At 38.7% G+C, this 22,426-nt stretch overlaps 2 protein-coding genes across 2 annotated transcripts in view; one reads left to right on the top strand and one right to left on the bottom strand.

The window, feature by feature from the left end:
* PRORP (protein only RNase P catalytic subunit) overlaps window positions 1-10,653 on the top strand; it is a 146,258-nt gene extending 135,605 nt beyond the window's left edge. Inside the window, exons 6-8 of the mRNA XM_090270133.1 lie at window positions 5,734-5,882; window positions 8,750-8,945; window positions 10,339-10,653. Coding sequence (XP_090126259.1) covers window positions 5,734-5,882; window positions 8,750-8,945; window positions 10,339-10,470 — 477 coding nt within the window. The 3' untranslated portion in view covers window positions 10,471-10,653. The remainder of the gene's footprint in view (window positions 1-5,733; window positions 5,883-8,749; window positions 8,946-10,338) is intronic.
* A 10,624-nt stretch (window positions 10,654-21,277) lies between these two features.
* On the bottom strand, window positions 21,278-22,048 carry LOC150015882 (heterogeneous nuclear ribonucleoprotein A1-like). Its single transcript, XM_090268317.1, has one exon. The coding sequence runs from the start codon at window positions 22,046-22,048 to the stop codon at window positions 21,278-21,280; it is 771 nt and encodes a 256-aa protein (XP_090124443.1).
* Between the last annotated feature and the right edge of the window lie 378 nt (window positions 22,049-22,426).

Here is a 22,426-nt window from a genome sequence, read left to right as displayed (position 1 = left end):
GTCCAGTCTAAGAACTCTGCATAGCTCTACATCATGAAGATTTTTCTCCTAGGCTTTTTTCCTAAAACTTTATAGTTTACATTTTACATTTAGGTCCTTGACTTTTTATTTGATTTTTTTTTTTTTTCTATAAAGTATGAGATTTAGGTAGAGGTTCATTTTTTTTTTTTTTTTACTTATGCATGTCCAATTGCTCCAGCACCATTTGTTGAAAAGGCTATCTTTCCTTGGCATATTTATGTAGGCCTATTTCTGGGTCATCTGTTCTGTTCTGTTGATCTGTATATGCCTGTTCCTCTACCAGTATCACACACTTCAGATTACTATTGCTGTATATAAGACTTAAAATGAGGTGGATGGATTTTTCCCACTTTATTCTTCTTTTTCAAAATTGTTTTAGCTCTTCTTACTCCTTTGTCTTTCCATATATGTTTAGAATAATCTTGTCTATCTCCAAAAAAATCTCACTGGAATTTTAATAGGAATACATTACATTTGGGGAAAATTGACACCTATATACTATCTTAGGTCTTCCAATCCATGAACATGGATGGTGGTGTTGAGTATGTCTATCTACTTACTGATTTTTCTGTCTAGTTCTTCTCTCAATTTTTGATAGAAGAGTGTTGAAGTCACCAACTATAATAGTGGATTTGTCTATTTCTTTCATTGTATCAGCTTTTGCTTCACACACATTTAGGATCACTATATCTTCTTGGTTGAGTGACCCTTTTATCATATATTGTCCCTCTGTTTCTATGGTCATTTCCTTTGCTCTGAAGTCTACCTTATTTAATATTAATAGTTACTCCAGATTTCTTTTCATGAGTATTTTTATAATTTTTTTCATCCTTTTACTTTCTAGCACCCTAAATTGTTACATTTGAGTGAGCTTTTTTAGATTGCATGCAGTTGGGCCATGTCTTTTTTTTATTTTTCTTAAGATTTTATTTATTTGTTTTTAGAGAGAGAGAAATGGGGGGAGAAAGAGAAGGAGAGAAACATCAATGTCTGGTTGCCTCTCACTCGCCCCCAACTGGGCACCTGGCCCAGGCTTTTGTCCTGACTGGAAATTTAACTGGTGACTCTGGTTCATAGGCTAACACTCAATCCACTGAGCCGCTCCAGCCAGGGCAGGTCATGTTTTTTAATTGACTCTGCCAACCTCTGTCTTTTAATTAATGTATTAATACATTTTATATTTCATGTTATTATTGTTAGGGCTTATGCCTGCCACTTTATTTTTGTTTTCTGTCATCTCTGTTTTTTGTTTCTGTTTTAGTTTTCTTGCCTTCTTGTGGGCCATTTGAACTTCTTTTAGAATTCCAGCTTTATGTATTGTTTTGTTTTGCTTTTTAATCATACTTGGTTTTAGTGTATCTCTTTGTGTAGCAGTTTTAATGGTTGCTATAGGTATCACATATATAATATATATATGTATGTATATATGTTGAGTTGGCCAAAACGTCCATATGGTTTCTTCCATAAAATAAAAGACACATGTTTCATTTTCACCAATAACTTTATTGATTTGGATATTTTGAGTGTGTCAACTATCTCCCACATGATATAATGTTGATTGTCCTCAATTAATGTCTTGATTTGATTGCTATCAACTTCAATTGGTCTCCCAGACCATGGAGCATCGTCCAGCAAGAGATCTCCAGTACAAAGCTTCACAAACCACTTTTGACACATTCAATCAGTCACAGTACCTTCTCCATACACTGCACAAGTCCTTTTTTGCATTTCAGTTGCATTTTAACCTTTCTTGAAATAATGAAACATAATGTGCTGAAAATGTTGCGTATTTTGTTCAATCTTCAATATTAAAATTGCTACACAAAAAAATTCACCAATTTTGATGTTTTTAAATGCATGCTGTTATGACAGCTGTCACAATACAATCTTATAAAATTGTTTTGAATGAAGTTAAAGACAACTAACCACTGCTAGAGCCATCTTACAGAAAAAACCAAATGAACTTTTTAGCATACATACACATATACACACACATCACAGTCTGCTGGTGTCGTTTTAAGACTTACTTGACTGCCTCTTTCCTGGTTCATTGGCTAAAGAAAACATGCTTTTGTTGGTCTTATTTTGTCTTCTTTCATTGGCATTTCCAGGTTGCTGGCTTCTTCAGGTTCAAGTCTAGGATATATGAGACAAAGAAAATCCAAGGAACTCACCAACATGTCATTTCTCATGTCCCATGGTCCCTAATCAACTGTTCTTTTCCTGTCTACCTTTCAAAGTCTTGTTTGTTTTATATATAATGTCTGAGAGCTTTGTTGTACTTAGTGGGAAAAATAGGGAAAAGTACAATATATCTACTCTGTCATCCCAGAAGTAGAAATTTCTCCCAGTTTTCTTTTTGCTCTAACATATAATTAAGGTGAATTTTCTGTTTCTCTGCTATTCTGAGTATACCTATGACTCTGACCCAGCCCACTGGATCCTGCCTTGGAATTTATACCAGAGGAAGTGGGTTCATGACTGTCACTGAGTTTGAGTCCAGTGTCTTTAATCTGTACACTCATCTTTCCTTCCTGTGTCTTCCATTGTATTGGCATCATTTTCAAAGAGCTGCTTCTAGTAGATGCTTCTTAGCCACAAGATGGTGCCCCAGAGTAGTTGAAGCTAAGCCTTTATTGCCCTTCCTGGAGCCTCTATCTTGAACTTAATATTGGTAAACTCAGGCCATTTTTCTAAACCTGAGTATAAATGTGAAGGCACAAATGTGTTTTTCTTTAAACCATGTCATCCCAGTTGCAAGGAAACTTAAAAAATCTGTATCAAAAATTGTTTTTGTTTGATTTTTTTGTATCTTTATAGTAACTTGGAATTCCTATGGAAATTTTAAAAAGTCATTCCTCTTAATGAAGAAAGTGCCATTTTATATCAATGACCCTGATGGGGTCATTGAAAGTAATCTGTAATCTCAGCATAGCTTTAAGAAAGGAATGTTCTAAGTGCATTCTGAAAGATATGCACTCTCAATATCTTGAACTAAACTTTCTTAGTGTAGATGTTTGCTCTTGATTACTAAACTAACATTTAAAATAATAGCTTATTAGGTTATATAAAATGCAAAAAGACTAGTAAATACAGTAATATTCCATTCACATGAAAATCCAAAATAGTTCCGTCTATAAAGACAGAAAATCGGTTAGTGGTTGCTTGGCCCAGGGAGGTGGGGGGTGCAGAATGACAGCTGAAAGGTACGAGATTTCCTTCTGAGGTAATGAAAATGTTCTAAAGTTGACTTTGGGGTGAACACACTTATCTGTGAATATACTAAAAATCATTGAACTATATACTTTAAATGGGTGAATTTTATTATATATGAATTATATAAAATAGAAATTAAAAACACTTCATGTATACATATTTTTTCTCTCTAACCCATATACCTTGAAATCTAGAATTCTAGTGAATTAACTTTGAATTAATACTTATTACTGATTATTGTGTTTATTACTTGCCTATAGCTACTTTCTTTGTCATATCTCTTAGTTTATATTATAAAGAATAAAAAATTATTTTGTCACTATGAAAGTATATTTAATGCCTAACATGAATACAGTAATATATACACAATGTATGTATCTACAGTGGTGAGCAAAAGTAGGTTTATAGTTGTTCGTATGGAAAATAATACACAATAATTAATAAATAATAATACAAGAATAAACTGTTTTATGTACTCACAACTGTAAACCAACTGCAAAGGTAGTCTTACTCTGTACATGTTAACAGTCTTTGGGTAGTGAGATACAAGTGGTTTCTCCTGTCTTCCTTCTAGTCAGTATTTTTCAAGTTTTCAAAAATGAGCTACTTTCATGCTGGGTAAAAACAGATGTGTACATATTCTTCAGCTAATCAGAAAATATTTATTAAACATTCAATATATGTAGAGTCAGCATATATATTTTCCTAGGCTTGGTAGTTAGGTAAGAAAATTATTAGGTACTCTCTCACTGAAGGCAGGGACCATGTCTTTTAAAATTGTGTAGGCTGTGATACATACCATGTGCCTTATACATACAGAGGCCAAGAAATAACTGTTAAATGAACATATAAGTCATTATTCCTTGATTTGAAGACAAGAATTATATTTTACTGGTTGTAAAGCTTTGGGTTTAGAATCCTCATACTTGTCTTGGTATATAGCTAGCTCTCTGCTTGAGTATTAACTCACATTCAGTGGGCAAGTTGTATCTATTCTGTCTCTTAATTCTACAATTAATAGGTAGAGTAAAACCAACTGCTCTTTACTAAAATAATGAGACTAGTAGGATGAACATAAACAAACAAACAAATAAATAAATACAAAGCATTAAAGAGTAATCTATAAATGTAGCCCTTACTAAACTCGCTATTTTTTTACATGTATGTTAGATATAAGATGTACTAAAGTCATATTGGACAACTGACCAAATAAATGAATGAAATTTTGTTGATTAAAGAATTTTAAGTTCTGGCCAGGCAGCTCAGTTGGTTGGAGCATTGTCTCGTACACCAAAAGGTTGCGGGTTCAGTCCCCTGGTCAGGGCACATACCTAGGTTGCGGATTCCATCCCCGGCTAGTGTGTGTGAGAGAGGCAACCAATCAATGTTTCTCTCTCACATTGGTCTCTCTCTTTCTCTCTCTCTCTTTCTCTCTCTCTCTCTCTCTCTCTCAAATCAATAAGTATATCCTCGGATGAAGATTAAAAAGAAAAAGAATTTTAAATACTATCCTGAAAATCTGCATGGGAAGAAATTATGGGTAAAGAGAAGCTAGCCTAAAATCACTGAATTTTCCAACCAAGACCCAAGAAATTAAGGATTTCTTCAATGACTTTGAACTTGTGATTTTCGAAGGCCAAGCAATTCTTATAAATTAAAGAAAGTTTATAGTTCTAATACACTATTATATAACATAAATTATAATTTTCAGTAGCTTTTATTTCATTTTATGTAATACCTTGATTTAATAGGTTGTACATGAAAGTAATATCTGGACTTCTCCTTACAAAAACTGACTAGACAAGCTCACCAAAATACTAGATTTACAAAAATTCCAAGTCTAGACTTCTAAGAGGAGTTCATGTACACCTAAGACATGTGGGAAGTGGAGAGAATGCTGGTAAATTCATTGACTGGAAAATAGGCTATAAGATGGAAATTGACAGACCTTTGGAAGGAACAAGGAGCTCCAGTGCAAGATAACAGTCTCTGCAGAATCATGACATGAAAAAGTTAGCTGAAAAGTCCAGCTACTTACAGACTTTTAAAATAAGAAGCAGAAACATTTATTGACATGAAAATTTATGCAGAATGCTAATATGTACATATATAAAAGCTGAACTATGTTGATTGAAACAGGGTTGGTAGTGTATTCATAAGAACCAAGCCCCATCCTCCTTAGCCTCCCTATCTCTATCCCACTAGGCTCTAGGGAACACATTTAAAAACAAACCTAGTTTATGCTTATTTAAAAAATATTATTTTTAAACCCTGGATCCAATGGGGCCTTATCAATGGGCAAGTGTTAGACATTAATTTGTAAAAAGGAAGCATTTTCCTCAGACTTACAAAGATGGAGATTATTTTAAGGAATGTTTTCTTACTCCTTACCAGAAAAGTGTTTCACCATTGAGATTACCAGCTGGAAGAATCACTCCACTTACTTGAGATTCTTCTTTCCTTGACCCTCTTGGGGACTGGCTTTGTGTTTTTTAGCTCTTGGATGTGGTCTCTCAACTAGCCAAGCAGAATCTGCGAATGCTGGTCCTGGGCCGGAAGCACATGCTAAATCCAGGTGCCCGGTGGAGAAAGGATGAGATGAAAGAGGTGCAAAAGCTAGCCAGCTGTTTCTTTGCTGACAACATGTAAGTACTGAAGGTAATAATTGAATTATACTAGGCTCCTGTCCTCTGCTTGTTAGTTACCTATTTTCACCATTTCTTAAAGTGCATATATATGTATACTAAGCCTTATTACCACCACCACCACCCCCCAAAAAAGATTTGAAGCAGCCATAAGGTCCTAAATAGATCATTTAACAAATACTTCACAAATATGAGCGCTTTCTGTGTTCTTGGAGAAACAACAGTGAACAAAACCAACAAGTCTCTGACATCTTATGACTTATAATAAACAGGTAAACAAATAAACAAGTTCTATAATCCCAGGCAGTGATCAATGCTATGAAGACAATAAAGTAGAATAAGTACCTAGAAAGGGGAGAGGTAGGTCAGCGGGTAGTGGGTGGGATGATCAGGAAAGGCCTTTGTGGGGGGCAAGTCTGAAGGGAAGGAGTGAGTCACTTGAGAAAAGGGGAGGGTGGTGGTGGGAAGAGCAGAACAGAGGGAACATCAAGTGTTCAAAAAGCAGGAATGAGCTCAGCATGTTTGAGGAAGCCACGCAGGCCAGTATAGATGGGCTGTAGCAGCAAGAAGGAAAGTAGTAGGTCTAAGGTCAGAGAGAAGGCAGGGGCCACATTACAGAGGACCTTTTGGGCTCTGGTAGACAAGCAAGGGACAGGACTTTATTCTAAATATAAAAGGGATGTTTCTATGAGGTACAGCTTCCCAGGAAGCCAAAGGAATATAGAAAACATGGTCAAGAACAAAATGTACAGTGTCCATAGTAAGAAGAATGTAGGTAATGAGGAGGAACACAGATCCTCAACAGCACAAATGAACTTTAACATGCATTTTGTTTTTCATACGATATCCTGACAAAAGTTTATTTCCAACTTTGCATGGATAATGTGTGTACCTCAGCCCCAAGTCTGTTTCATTGGGTTGAATGTGATAACTTCAAGATCTGTCAATATTCCTCCAAATCATTTGTTCTTAAAAAGGTAAAATGGTTCTTGATACATGATGAAGGAGACTAATCCCTCATTCAGATCCCAAATTAAATCCCTTTTCCTTTAGCTAAGTTCTCCTATATATTTATGGGGATGAAGGGAGTGCTTCCATTTCTCTAAGAGTAGAGTACAATAATAATGCTCTTCATGTAATCACATTAGGCAATAGTAGGTAGACATTAGGAGTGCAGGCTTGGGAATTAGTCTACCCAGCTGCAGATCATGGCCCTGCCGCTTCCTGTCGGGGAAGGCGTTTCCCGTGTGTGTTCTTTTCTTCATGTGTAACCCCTCTGGGGATGTTGTGAAGATTAAATGAGATAATACTTGTAAATAATACATATAAAACTCTTGGCACAGTACCAAGTACACGGAAAGCATATATGTTAATTGCTGTCATCATCATTATTATTTTTCTTTGGTGGAAGAATTAGATAAATGCAAAGTGGTATAGCCAAGAACTCTATTTGAAATAGGTTTTGTGCTTGATTTGGGGCCTGTACTTACTGTATCCACTGAAGTTCCAAACCTATTTGTAAACATTGATTCAGTGGCCTTCTTTGGCTTTGAATTTGAATATTAAGTTATTAACATTAACTCTATTTTCCATTAATATGCCAAAGAAGCCTTTTCATATGCACACGAGAGAAAATAGTATACAATATTCCCTCACTTATCGCAGGTATTACATTCTAGACCCTTCACCCGGCCACGATAGGTGAAAATCCACGAAGTAGAAACCTTACATTTATTTTAGTATTTATATATATTTTAAGGCTTTATAAACCCTTCTCCCACACTTATAAACCATTCCCAGTCCCTTATTTAGCTTTTCCACACTTTTATAAACACTACTTATGTTCTTAAACATATTCTACACTCTTAAACCTACGTAACTTTAACAACATGCATGTACAGTACTGCAAAATCCCGCAATACAGCAAAAAATCTGCGATAAGTAATTAAATATACTATTTTTAAAAATCTCGCGATACAGTGAGGCCGCGATAAGTGAACCGCGATATAGAGAGGGACTGCGATGTAGTGGATTCCACATAACTGTCACCCAGCTCCAAAAATTACCATCATTTGCTAATCTTGTCCCATATAACCCCCTCATTTTTTCTTTTCCCTGGAGACTTTTAAGGCAGAGTCCGGTCATTTTATCATTTTACTTGAAATATAATACTTCACTGTAAGGTAAACATTAAATGGTCCTACTTTGGGTCATTTGGATCAAAGTGTAACTTACAGCACATGTTGCAGTTAGGTGCTCCTGAGCCAAGATAGCTACTGCTGTTTTCATAACACATGTGCTAAGTGGTAGGTGCTGATGTTGAGGGTCCACTGGAGACTGAGTCACTGGCTCTTCTCAAAGCAGGAGGGGCCTTCAGACGTTGATCTGGGTGACTAGCTAGAAGCTGCCTTGAGATACTTGTTTCAGCTTTGAGGGCAGCCTGTTACTTTTGGTGTCTTGCAAGAAACTGTCATCCTACCCTATCGGTATGATGAACGTTTCTAGAATTTGAGTGAGGAGAGGGAGTGCTTTGTGGTGGATGAGGCAAACAGGAAAAATGCCCCGGGAACACAGAAAACTAATGTGAAGAGAGAATTACTGTTATAATTCTTCATTTTAGTGGTAGAGTCCAATTGAGCAATTAAGGGCCCTAAGCAGCATTCCCTTCCCCTTACTTTCCACCTGTGTTCTAACTAGCGTTGCCTACCAGCAAAGGCAGTGCCTAAGTATCACTGAGATCATGCCAGTAAAGAATGCAGAGCATCTCTGAGCCAAGGAGAGTAAGAGGGAAAACACATGTTGAAGAGTGTTCTGCTCTGCCTCCTCAGGGGTGTGCTTGATTGTGTCCTTTCTTGTGCCTGACTCAGCTCGGAGGATGACCCGTTCCTTCTGTATGCTACCCTGCACTCGGGCAACCACTGCAAGTTTATCACAAAAGATCTGCTACGGGACCATAAGGCCTGTCTACCTGATGCCAAGACCCAGCGCCTGTTCTTTAAGTGGCAGCAGGGACATCAGCTGGCGATTACTAATAGGTTTCCAGGATCAAAAATAACCTTTCAGGTATGTCATCTGTTCTCTACATAATGTCAACAGGGTCAAGTACATAGTAAGAATGTGGCATAATCAAAGAATGTTGCAACTTGTTGAAGGTTTAAGTGCTTTATGTTTCTCAGTTTTAGTTTAGTGTTTGGAATTAGCCATTTCCTGGAAACAGAAAGTCTGCCAGAGCATAAGTTTTTATAAGCCAACCCCACATTAATTGACATATTGAAAGCACCTGGGATGTCATCAATTATGGCTTCAATTATGTTATTAATTGCAAATATTCATATGTGTATTTTATTTTCCTATTTATTTGTAATAACTCAAAATTGCATATCCCTGTGGTTAGTCATACTTCTGCTTTTGCTAAGTAACTCCATTTTCCTGTTTAACCCACTTCTATAGCATGGTCTCAATTGAATTCTCCTTTGATTCTAGTTTAGATACCTGTAAATACAAGGATGTCTCTTGTGTGAAAGCAAAGGGAGGAAATCCAAAGGCTAGTTATTACAGAAAAATACACAAGCCAGTGGTAAATATGGTCCTATGGTCAAAAATATACAAAACAACAAAGTAGAAAATATAGTATCAGATGATAGATACCACAGAAATGCAATCAGCCTAATCAAGACTGTGGGAAACAGTATAGGACAGCTGACCTGGTTCCTACGACAAGAAAAGATTGCAAAAATAATAGAGATGGAAAGGTAAGCTCTAAATTTAAAAAGAATTGAGAGATAATTCAACCAGTCAAACTGTAATAACCTTATTTCAGTCCCTATTCAGAAAAACTGTAAAATATATGTACACATATATTAATTGGAAATGTAAACAAAAATTTGATGATTTAAGGAATTATTAATTCTTAAGTTTAATAATGGTATTAATCATATTTATAAAATGTCCTTATATTTTATAGATACATACTGAATCACAGAAGAAATTATGTATCTGAGGTTTTCATCAAAATAACTGTGGGTGGAGAGTGGAGGCAGAGTTAAGGAAGTGGATGGGGTATGAGTGAAATAAAATTAGCCTTGAGTTGATAATGGTTAAAGCTGCTTGATGGGTGTGTGGGGTTTCATTATACTATCCATATTTCTCTATTTTTGTATATTTGAATTTTTCTCTGACATACACAACTGATAAAGGCAACAAAGGGAATACTGGATGGTGTGTGTATGTGTGTCTGAGGGTCCTTAACCTTAAAAATGAAGCTCCCCCAAGAAAAGGAGCTCCTAATACTAGGATTCATTTTTACAGAGCTAGCTGCATTTTGAAAATACATTGCTAAGTAAGACAGGGAATATGTCTCTGAGGCAAACTGAGAAGTTGTCAGAAAAGCAAAGGAAATGGCCAGGTAACCCTTCAGTGTTGTTCTCAATGTTTGATTCCCTTTTTAATTCAACAGCATATTCTCAGCTATGACACAGTGGTGCAAACAACGGGAGACTCATGGCACATACCATATGATGAAGACCTGGTGGAAAGATATTCCTATGAAGTGCCAACCAAATGGCTTTGCCTTCGCCGAAAGACATAAAGGCTCTTTCCCCCATGCTAAACTTGTGTTTGGGTGCCCTCCTGGTTGCCATCAGAGCTCTTAAGTTGGTGCTTGTTTAGACAATTGCTTCTGCCCGTTTGATGAGTTTGTCCTGTTTGGTTCAGTTGGTTTGTATGTCAACAAATTGATTTTTTAATTAAATGTGTTATAATATCTTCATAACCAGTTGCATTTTTTCCCCTTAACATTTTTTGGGGATGAGACTTAACCAGAGTTAGGGAACTTAGTGCAGGGTGAAGCCTACATTTCTCTTACTGAGCATCTATTTCACTTATATACTTGGGAGACAGATGCTTCTCATATTCATTTTGCTACTCCTGACCTCACCTTCCACCAGTAGCAGCACCAATCCATGTGGCACTGAGCCCTGGGTCATCTCTGAATTTCTTCTCCTATTTCTGATGTCATCTCATCCTCTACATGTTATCTCTTACCCAGACTGAATCACCTGCGGTCCCCTGTGATAAACTGACCAGGGTATTAAAGGCTTACTAGCAACTCTACTTATCACCCACTTATTTGGGTTCAGAGAAAGGGGGACAGTTCCTTTTTTTAGACTGTGATCTTTCTTCTTCATTGTATAATGCCTTTTCCAAGTTGGTTCAACATTTTGTGAACACTGTTAATTCCATCACTTGGTATGAGGGGACTTCCTAAAGTGTATGTAACCAAACACAGGTCCAGCTGCCTGCCACTATGAAAACCAATACAGGAGGCAGGTGCTGATATAAAGGAAAGTAGTTTATTTGTAGATGCTGGCCATCTGGAAGATGGGCAACTCATGTCTCAAAGCCCATCTCCTGGAAGATGGGGGACTCCTGTCTCAAAGCCCTTCTCTACCTCTCAGTGGAGGCAGAGTTTTTTTATAAGGGGGAGAGGAGAACAGAACAGAGAGATCAAGGGAGGAGGCTGAAAACTTCTCTATGTGCAGATGAGCACAGTCCATTCCAATAAGGCAAGTGATGACCTGGTGTACGTAACCCTAGTTTAGTCATCCTGGCTTCATGTCACCCTGGCTTCACGACATTCTGGCTTCATGGATGAAGGTCAGCAAATCTCCTGGAGTTGGGATGCTTGAAGGTTGGAGTCTATATCTTTTGAAGCTAGTTCCTAGGATTCTTATATACACATGCTATTCTTCTATAAGCCACATATTAGTTAGAATCAGCACTTGGAGAAACAATGTCAAAAGAATGGTGGGGTGGGTTACAATGTCCCGCTATTACAGTTTTCCACTGTTACATATACAGCTTCTTTCCATTTAATTAAGTTTGACTTAGTTTAAGTGATTAAGTTTTAATAGTTGCCTCTCTGTTTTACTCCTTTGCTAACCAGCTGATAACCTCACTGGGCTTTGATTTTAGCTGATAATATTCATGTCTGCAGCACTTTATGATAGTTATTTCCTTGCTCCTACCTACCGTATGATTTCATATTTAAGAACAGACAAAACCAATGTAGTGATAAAAATCAGAATAGTAGCTGCCTGAGGAGAAAGGGGCACATGAGAACTTTTGGGGAGTGACGGGAAGTTCTGGGTGATGATAGCACAGGTGTATATATTATATTAGTCAAAATTCATCACCTGAGTACAAAAAGCTACCTGTCACACAAGGTCCAAGACACAATGGAAAGAGAAATTCTCTAAAAAGCTGTCCTGGGGATTTGATAGTGTCCTCAAAGTCAGCCGTAAACAATGAATGTTTTGAAAGTGCACTGATTCTGCCACTGAAAAATATTTCTAAGGAGCTTGGTGCTGCCCTCTGTCCTGCTTCTGCATTTATGCTCTCTTTTCCTCCTGCTGTTCTCAGACCCAGTAAAGAGGAAATCTCAAAAGAGAAGCCCGAGTTCATTCTCTCAGAGGTCCAATGGGACTGCCTCACCGCATGTGACTTGTCACTTGAAATTAACTTTTCAAGTTTTCACTTAAATATAATTAGTGCTTCCTTGGTCCTGCAGCAGGTTTCTAACATTTTAAAAAACTGTTCTAAGGCCCTGGCTGGGTGGCTTGGTTGGATGGAGCACCTTCCCATGCACCGAAAGGTTGCGGGTTCAATGCTCAGTCAGGGTACATACCTAGGTCGCAGGTTGGATCTCTGGCCAGGGCACATGTGGGAGGCAACCAGCCGATCAATAATAGTTCTTTCTCACATCTCTCTCTCTCTCTCTCTCTCTCTCTCTCTCTCTCGCTCTCTTTCTCTCTCTAAAATCAATTAAAAAAGAAATATCCTTGGGTGAGGATTAGAAACAAACGGTCCTAAGGTAGTATGAAATGTATCATAGGTGTTCACATTAGATTTCTTTTTCCTTGATTGTTTCATTTTAAATCAGGCATGGAAAGCAAGGGTGTGTTGTACAGATACCTGGTGAGGTCCATCATGGTGAGTCTTACCTTCATTTGCTAAAAATCAAAGTTATCAGGGTAATTGAGGGCAAAGCAACATAGGTAAGGTCCAGATCTGGTGTTTTGCCGATCGAAAGACACCTAAGGGAGCCCTTGGTGGAACAGCTGGGAGTATAAGAACATAGACCGCTGTGATGGAATGGCAGAGCTTAGATTTGGGTGTTCTTTCCAGGATAGGACTTAAGCAAATCGAGTTCTTGGTAAGAGGGGCCAGGCAGCTGCCGGAACCTCCTCTGGCCACAGTGTGAGAGTGGGGTTGCCAGATAAATTTGAATTTCAGGTAAATAACAATTTTTTAGTATAAATATGTCCCAAGTATTACAGGGATATATACTAAAAATATTCAATGTCTATCTGAAAATCACATTTAACTGGGCATCCTATATTTTTATTTGCTAAATCTGGCAACCTAGGTGGGAATTATATGGAAGGGTAAGGAGTAGTAGGAAATTGAGCACCCATAGAGCCCAGCAACCCTACAGGAGGCAGGGGGGAACAAGGATAAGAAAAGAAGGGAGTGAGGATAAAGCAGAGAAGACCAGCTTTTTCCTGCTTTGTCCTAGTCTGTGATAGCAGTCCACCTGAGTCTGTACTATATAAATGAAGGGATTTCTCCTAAGAGACAAGAGATCTACTAGAGGAAACCATAGAAATCAGTGGGATGAAAGAACATGAAACAGAGACACCAAAGAGTAAATGTGGTAAATCTTGAGAAATGATCTTTTATTTTCTCTCTCTTTTATTTTTTTATCCTCACTTGAGGACATGCTCATTGATTTTAGAGAGAGGGGAAGTAGGGGCGAGAGAGTGGGAGAGAAATATCAATGTGAGAAAGAAACATCAATCGGTTACATCTGTATGCACCCCGACCTGGCCGAACCTGCAACCCAGGCATGTGCTCTGACCGGGAATCAAACCGGTGACCTTTCACTTTGCTGGACCAACTGAGTCACACCAGCCAGGTCTTTAATTTTCTCTCATCATGTCTATTTTATGGTGTTTCAAAGTTCTCTTGTGAAACCCTCTCTCCCCAAGTTTGTTCCTGGTTGACAATATTTAATCTGACCGGTGTTTCCAGAGACTACATAAACAACTAGCTTTCAACTGGGAATTGAAATAAACAGGAAGACAATTATCTAGTTCCTGATGGCAACTAAAAATAGTTTTGCTTCCAGAGTACTCTCAGATGGTCATTGTTATCAAATGGATTGCATTATTAAGATAACCATGATAATTTGTTATAGACAGCAGTTTCAGATGAAGGTTTTTTGGTAGCTTCTGTCTGACAAGAAGTCTGATGTAGAGAATTTATTTCAACCACATTAAAATGACTACTGCAGTCATCTCTTTGGTGTTAGTTAAAATCCAGCCCAAGAAGCAAATATTTGGGAAATAACTGGCAGATGGCAGACATAAGTTCACTTTAAAGGGATCCCATGAGATTGCTGTATCACCTCAGCTGAACTAGAACATTACCAAGTGTCAAGTTTAGTTCACGTCTACATATTTGAAGTTCATTATTACAAACTGAGCAAAATAGAACCAGAAGCATGGAAACAAGGAACAGACTGACAGTGACCAGAGGGGAGCGGGGTGGGGAGAAGGGTGAAAGGAGAAGGGTCTAGTCAAGGAGCTAGTATAAATGACCCACGGACATGGACAACAGGGTGGAACTGACTGTGGGGGGGTGGTGGAGAGCAGTGGGGGAAAAATTGGGACAACTGTAATAGAACAACAATAAAAAGAAGAAATTTAAAAAATAATAAAGTCCATTATTAAAACAAGTTTCTCATGCTTTCTCTGACTGCATCGGAACACAGAATGTCAGTTTCCTGATAGGTGTCAACAGAATTCCCTGACAATTCTGCTCTTCCTGTGGCTCCCTGGGGCAGAGTGGTATCCTAGGAGAACAGAATGGGGCCTCCACCTCCATGAAGCAGGTTCTTTTGAAAGTAGTTATAGCAGGTCTTCCGAAAGGTAAGTCCCCTTGTCCACACTTGTTGCTTAAGATATACTCTCGTACTGTATTAGTAATTTTTAAAAACAAATAATTCCTGTATTTTCTTCCTCTTCCCAGTGATCTTGTCCTGGAATCCAAAGTTGCATTTTTTTCCTATCCTATGCTCCTAAGCTGAGCAGTCTATTGCTATTAAATTTCTATGCATTTGTATGCCTGTTATATATGTATATTATATATATGTATATTATATACATATATATATTTTAAGGATTATCTCTATATACTTTTGTAACATTTTTTTAACTGGCAGAAAATGAAAACTTTCCCTTATTCTTGGTAGTCTTCTACCACTTCTTCCTTGTGTGCTCTCATCATAATAATGTAAACTCATAAAGAGGGACAGCCAGGTGAAGCTAGAGCATAGCTATATACCATAAAATATTACTCACATACAGACTACTCCTCAAGGCTTCCTGTGTTCAAAAGAAAATTCATGTTCCAGAAAGCTGTCACTCCGATAATATTGACTCAAATTAAGGGTCATGTCCTTTGGCACTTAGTCCTATTCTGGCAGGAGTGGTCAAATCCTTGAAGATACAGGTCTTTTCCAAGTTAGGCCCTCTGAGTTGGAGAACTCCTGAAGAAATAAACTCTGGTCAGACCCAGTTTTTGAAGAGACAGTCTCAGGAAGAACTGCCACTTTACACAGATAAAGAGCTTTTTCTTTTTTTTTTTAAAGCAAATCATGTGTCTCTTCCTGTTTGTTGACGTAACAAGGGAAGTTTATGTGAGGAAATGAGTATTGAACAGTTTGTGCTTTATAAATGTCGACAGGTCTTTTTCCTTCCACTTCCACTACCACTATCCACAGAGGTTTCAACACCTCCGTATCCTGGTCTCATTTTTCTTAACTTCTTAAACTGATAATTTTGGGGCCTCTGTGAGATGGCCGTCCTGGACATTTTAAATTACTGAAAAGTACTCCAGTTTCAGGAGTTCAAACTTTCGTTTTGACCACAGCCTCCTTGTCTGCCCCACTCTTATCCCAGCCACCAGCTCCTAGCCTGCTTCAGCCTGTCCTTCCCCACCCGAAGCCCGCGGCGGCCGGTCCCCATCCCGCTTCACTTGCTTGCATCCCACCCGGCTCTCAGAGGATTCATCCCAGGGATGGCTTCACTAACACTGCAGACCCTCTCATTCACTTTACCCCCGTGCTGTCCGCATTAACAATTCTAAACCAGGTTTGGGGCAGCTCCAGACCATTCCACTTCCTTCACTCCTGTGCACTATACTATTGCTAAGAAAGCCGTGAAATTATACTCTCAGAACAGTGGTTCTCAACCTTCCTAATGCCGCGACCCTTTAATACAGTTCCTCATATTGTGGTGACCCCCAACCATAAAATTATTTTTGTTGCTACTTCATAACTGTAATTTTGCTACTGTTATGAATCGTAATTAAATATCTGATATGCAGGGTGTATTTTCATTGTCACAAATTGAACATAATTAAAGCATAGTGATTAATCACAAAAACAGTATGTGATTATATATGTGTTTTCCGGTGGTCTGAGGCGACCCCTGTGAAAGGGTCGTTTGACCCCCAAAGGGGTTGCGACCCACAGGTTGAGAACTGCTGTCTTAGAACTTCATTCCTGTGTGAGGCCCTTTTTTTCACCTTTTGTTGAATTCTCATTAATTTCCTGAAGGAACTCTTCCAGCCTTTATAATTTTAACTTGAAAGGTAGTTCATCTCCTGAAGCCTCCATTTTCCTTTTGGTAAAGTGGGGAAGATGGTCTACAAAGTACTCTTAAACTTCAATGGACATCGAATCACTTGTTTGAAATGCTGATTCTGATTCAGGTCTGGTGTGCCTACTGATTCCAATGCTGTAGACCATATCTTGAGTAGTATTTTGAGTAGCCTCAAATAAGCTCCAAGGTTATTTAAAAATAATGCTACTAATAATAATACTACAACACTTATGATTCTGAGTCCTGTCATAACGTCATCATTCTCACTCTCAACAGATGAGTTAACCAGCAACAAAAACCATATGTGACGAGCCTTTTAAGCAATTTTTGCTCTTTCCAATACCTTTCCTATCCTGACTCTTTTCTTTTCTAGATTACCTTTCTTCCTGCCTCCATACTATCCTTTTTTTTTTTTTTTTAAATTTTTTTTGCTGATTTGGAACCTTGCTCTTAGTTAATCGCGTTCCATTGGCTCTTTTCATCTAACTACAAATATCTTTTGTCTTCTAGCCCGGTGAGATCGTGCTTCTCTAGAGAAAGTTTAGTAGCCAAACTTCTCAGAAGAAGAAGCCATCTCTACCTCTGGTTTCTTCCCAGTTTCATGTTTGTAGCTGAGTATTTCCACCTGGGTAGACTGTGGACCCACAAACTCAGCCACTTTGAAAACAACTCATCTTCACCTCAATAAAACAATCTCCTGCCTTACTTTATTTTTTCCTGCTCTTCCCCTACTTGCATACCTAATCGTGTTGGTTTTTACCTGCAAAATATCTGTGACAGCCTAGTTATGCAACTCTTGACTACTTTTCCAAAGGAAATAATCCTGTTTTGAAAAGCTTTGTACATGAAGGTATTTATAATATTGTTGATAATAATAAAATTGGAAATAACTAAATGTTAAAAACAAGGGGAGGAAGAAGTAAATATAATTTTAAATGTTACAGTGATTAAAATGATTGAATGTTAAAGCCTATACAAAATGGTATGTCTAGTACAATCCCACTTTTTAAATATGAAGGAAGGTAGGAAGGAGATACTTGAAGAAAAGTATCTGAAAGAAATACCATTTTGTTGATTCCAAATGTTAATAGGTACTTTTAGATGTTGGGATTGTAGATGATTTTTACTTTCTTCTTTTCATGTTCTGCACAGTCTGAAATTGTTTTAGTATGTGTAATAGAATTAGAATAGGACTCTTCCTGCCTCAGTTTCCACTGAGGCACAAATACAGAGGATACCAAGATTCCCAGGTGAGTGTGAGGCACACACCACATATGCAGAATTTACAACAACAAAAAAATAAAGGAAAATCTGCCTCACAACTTCTGGCCCCTCAGCTAGGTCAAAGATATAAAAACATCAAAGGAAAGTAAAGGATAAAGATGTTTCTTTAGAGAGGGCCACTGCCAGACTCCAAGTTCATTGGGTCCCTTCTGACCCCAGGACCATGGAAAGATGCCTCAATAGGAGGACTTGGGGCCCCTCCTGCATCATGGGGGCCCTAGACAGGTGCCCGAGAAAACTGAAATCTCTGTGGACAGGGCCAGATGCTGCCTACAAATCTAGAGAATGATGAAGGGCTGACACAGGGCATTGGGAAAGGAGGCAGAGAGGGTTTGTGCCTTGGAATTGGTCTGCACTGCAGGTTTCCTGAGGGCCAGAGGGAACCAGACGGTGGGGATAGAGCTTCCTTAGGGTTGTCTTGGGCTGGAGGGGAACTTTTGGATGTCCAGGGGTTGAGGAAGGAGCTACAAGTAGCCACCTACATATAAAGATAGGGAACCACTGAAGAGCTTAGAAAAGTGACTGAGAGGGGAAGCATCAGCTTTAATCACCTGCCAGGCCCAGAAAGCTTTAAAGCACCCACCGTTACTTATCCTCCCCATCCTAGCTCTCCACTGCCCATCCTCCGTGTTGACTGGGGTGAGGGGATGAGCTAGAAGTGATTAGGTAAGAAAAGCCAACCATGCCCCCACCCCTTTTCCACTGGATGCTTTAGTCTGAAACCAACTTAAGCTGGCAAGTAGAAATTTGGAATGCTTATCATTATAGAACAGAATAGTCTAATTTTTAAAAAAATTATTGAGAGAGAGAGACACTGATTTGTTTTTCCACTCATTTACACATTCATTGGTTGTTTCTTATATGTGCCCTGACTGGGGATTGAACCTGCAACCTTGGCATATCAGGAGGATGCTCTAACCAATTGAGCTACGCATTTCTGAAATGAGACTGCATTTGTTACTTAAAGTGACCATCACACTGCATATTATCTAAACGAATAGAGAAGTAATGGGACCTGTCAGAGTTTTCATTAGAAGCAAGAAATTAAAGGAAGCATAGGAAAACAAAAAATTAAACTGTGGTTTTATCATAATCTCTGTCATGCTTGTTACCAGAACCCAGATGCCCCCTTGTGCCCACTTCCATCATTTCTTAACCCCACAAAGTTCACCCCTATCTAATCTTCTAACAGTATGGATTCATTTTGCCTGTCTTTGTACTTTACATAAAAAGAATCATTCAGGATGTGCTCTTTTGTGACTGGCTTCTTTCATTCAACTTGATGTGAGGTTCATCCGTATTGTTGCATGTAATTGTATTTCATTAGTTTTTGTTATATAATGTTCTATAGTGTGAATATACCACAGTTTGTTCCATTCTACTATTGATGGGCATTCCAGTTTTGGCTTATTACAAAGAGTGCTGTGATGAACAGTGTATTACGTTTAATGTTGGGGGAGAGCTGTTAAAAATCTCTTGCAGATATTCTTTCCTTCCATTCCCATTACTATCGCCTCAGTTCAGGCCTTCAAAAACTTTCACTTGGACTATTAGCAATAGTCTCCTGATGGATACCTCTCTCTATAGTTCATTATAAATACTGCCACCAGGTTTAACTTCCCAGAGGAGCGATTTTCAACCAGTGTGCCAGAAGGGTTTTTAAAACATGCAATACCTGACTATTTAGTCAGGGGCACTGACTTCTTTTTCCTTAGATTGTCAAATTAAAAAAAATGACAACCAACACAATAATAGCCATCTGGTGTGAATGAATTAAAATTATACTTATTTTTTGTCAGATTGGCAAAAGATATATATTTGGTGTGCCGCAGATTTTTAGTAATTAATTTATGTGTGCCATGAGGTAAAAAAGGATGAAAATCGCTGTCCCAGAGCATAAGTCTAATCATGCTGCCTCCTGCCTTTCAACCAGAGCCTAAGTTCGTTCGGTTGACATTCAAGTCCTCCTACCTGCAGTTGTACCCTAATCCAGAATATTTTTGTGTTCTGGTCAGAGTAGGCTATTGCCACACCCTAAACACAGGGCATCGTGCCCCCACCCCACCCCAGCTTCTTTGTTCACACCACTCCCATCCATGTGGCATTGCAATGTTGCTCATACTGCTCCTAACAACTAACGCACCTGGCAGAGTCTTTGTCTTCCCAAGCTGAACTCAGATATACTTCTTCTATGAGGCAGCTTGCATTCCCTGTGGCCCAAGGTAATTTGCCATCTATGGTGCTTTGTTGGCTCCTGCCTTATGTATCATGAGCTGTTTCATGTTAGCATTGCTTTCATTCATGTTTCATGTTCCCCACTGAACGCTGGTGCAGACCCCATCTGTGTGTCTCCCAGAGCAGCCAGCCAGCTTCTTGCCCATAGAAAGGGCTCAGTAAATGTTTGTTGAATTGCTTTAGAGAAGTTGTTTGAAAATGTCTTCCGGATTTTTACCTGATTCCCACTTCTCCTTTGTGAATTCCCCTCGTGCTCCTAGGTATTTTGTGTGTGCTCTGGTTAGCTCAGGAACGTAGCCATTGGGGTCTGAGGTTTCAACTGATCCTCAAGAAATAATAACTTCAATCTCACCTCTATAGTCATATCATTTAAACATCCCTGTCTTAAATGAAGTAAATATTTATTTATTAGGCATCAGCTATGTACATGGCACTATGATAACTGGAATAAATTTTGCTCTGTACCTGTAAGACATTCCAGAGTTTTTAAATCTTGGAAATGTATTTTTTTCTTTTTCTGACATTTTTAATTTTATTTTTCAATTACAGTTCATATTTAGTATTATTTTGAATTAGTTTCAGGTGTACAGCATAGTGGTTAGACAATCATATACTTTACAAAGTGTTCCTTTCCATATTTCTAGTACCTACTTGGCACCATGCATAGTTATTACAATATTATTGACTATATTCCCTACGCTGTACTTAATCTTGGAAATGCTTTAGATCTGTTGTCTGTAGTTGATTTTTTTTTAAAGACACATTTATTCAGCATTTAGCAATCGACAGCATGGTTGCAAAAAAAGAAAAAAAGAAGAAAACTACATTAAAAACCCTTTGTTGGAATGCTTTACACTTTCCACACAACAGAAACTAAAATAACCTGTTATACAATTAGTCACAAATACAGTCCTCGAGTTTTTTGCCCATTCACATGAGTATTGTCTAAAACATGTCTTCTTTATAGCAGCTAGGCCCTGCCACCACTGTGCTTGGCTGAGTTCACAAATCTGTTGTAACCTGTTGCTTCCCCGTCACTTCTCTGGCTCTCCTCTCCTGCTAAGCTTTGTTTCCTGGCAGTAATGAAAACCTTCTGCCACTGCCATTGCTGCTGCTGCTGCTGCTGGAACCACCATAGCCACCTTGGTTTCATGGTTTGGCAAAGTATTGGCCTCCACCACCATAAGGGCCAGAGCTCCTGCCTCCAAAGTTTCCTCCTTTCATGGGTCCAAAATGTGAAGATTGATTGTTGTAATTGCCAAAATCATTGTAGCTTCCGCCACCTCCAGAATTGCTTCCATCATTACCAAATCCATTATAGCCATCCCCACTGCCATAATATCCACCACCACCACGGCTACCAACAAAGCCACCTCGACCACTGAAGTTTCCTCCACGACCAAAGTTGTCATTCCCACCAAAACCACCTCCACGACCACCTCCAAAGTTTCCAGAACCACTTCGACCTCTTTGGCTGGATGAAGCGCTAGCCATCTCTTGCGTAGATAGGGCTTTCCTTACTTCACAGTTGTGGCCATTTACAGTATGGTATTTCTGAATGACAATCTTGTCTACAGAGTCATGGTCATCAAAGGTTACAAAAGCAAAGCCTCTGTTTTTGCCACTGCCTCGGTCAGTCAAGATTTCAATCACTTCAATTTTCCCATACTGTTCAAAATAATTTCTTAGGTGATGTTCTTCAGTGTCTTCTTTAATACTACCGACAAAAATCTTTTTCACAGTTAAGTGTGCACCAGGTCTTTGAGAATCTTCTCTTGAGACAGCCCTCTTTCGTTCCACAACTCTTCTGTCCACCTTGTGTGGTCTAGCATTCATGGCTGCATCCACCTCCTCTACAGTGGCGTATGTGACAAACCCAAAGCCCCTGGAGCACTTGGTGTTTGCATCTCTCAGCACCATACAGGCTGTGAGTGTTCCCCATTGCTCAGAATGGCTCCTCAGACTCTCATCTGTTGTTTCAAAGCTCAAACCTATAGCTGTTCCGGCTCTTTGGGAGACTCTGACTTAGACATGACGTCTGCAGGACAGGATACTTCAATGATGCCTACTCAGCAGCATCCACCGGCCTGTAGTTGATTTTTAAAACTTGCCTTTGTTTCACCACTATGGGTGAAATGCAGTCTGGGTGAAGTTTGGGGACCTTAGCTCAGGTCCATTAAGTCCTTTCACAGCAAACAGAAAATAAAACTAGAGCACTCTTTTGCTTTCCCATCAATAACTGGATTCTCAAGAACTGATTCCTAAATTAGTGACTGAAAACATTGATGATAATGATCA

The sequence above is a fragment of the Furipterus horrens genome, unplaced genomic scaffold (genome assembly GCF_987537825.1).
Source record: "Furipterus horrens unplaced genomic scaffold, mFurHor1.1.pri manual_scaffold_3, whole genome shotgun sequence".
NCBI classification, from domain to species: domain Eukaryota; kingdom Metazoa; phylum Chordata; class Mammalia; order Chiroptera; family Furipteridae; genus Furipterus; species Furipterus horrens.
This window is presented reverse-complemented; position numbering and strand designations above follow the sequence as displayed.

Coding starts and splice junctions, on each gene's coding strand:
- LOC150015882 (XM_090268317.1), bottom strand. CDS start 22,048: ATGGTGCTGAGAGATGCAAACACCAAGTGCTCCAGGGGCTTTGGGTTT.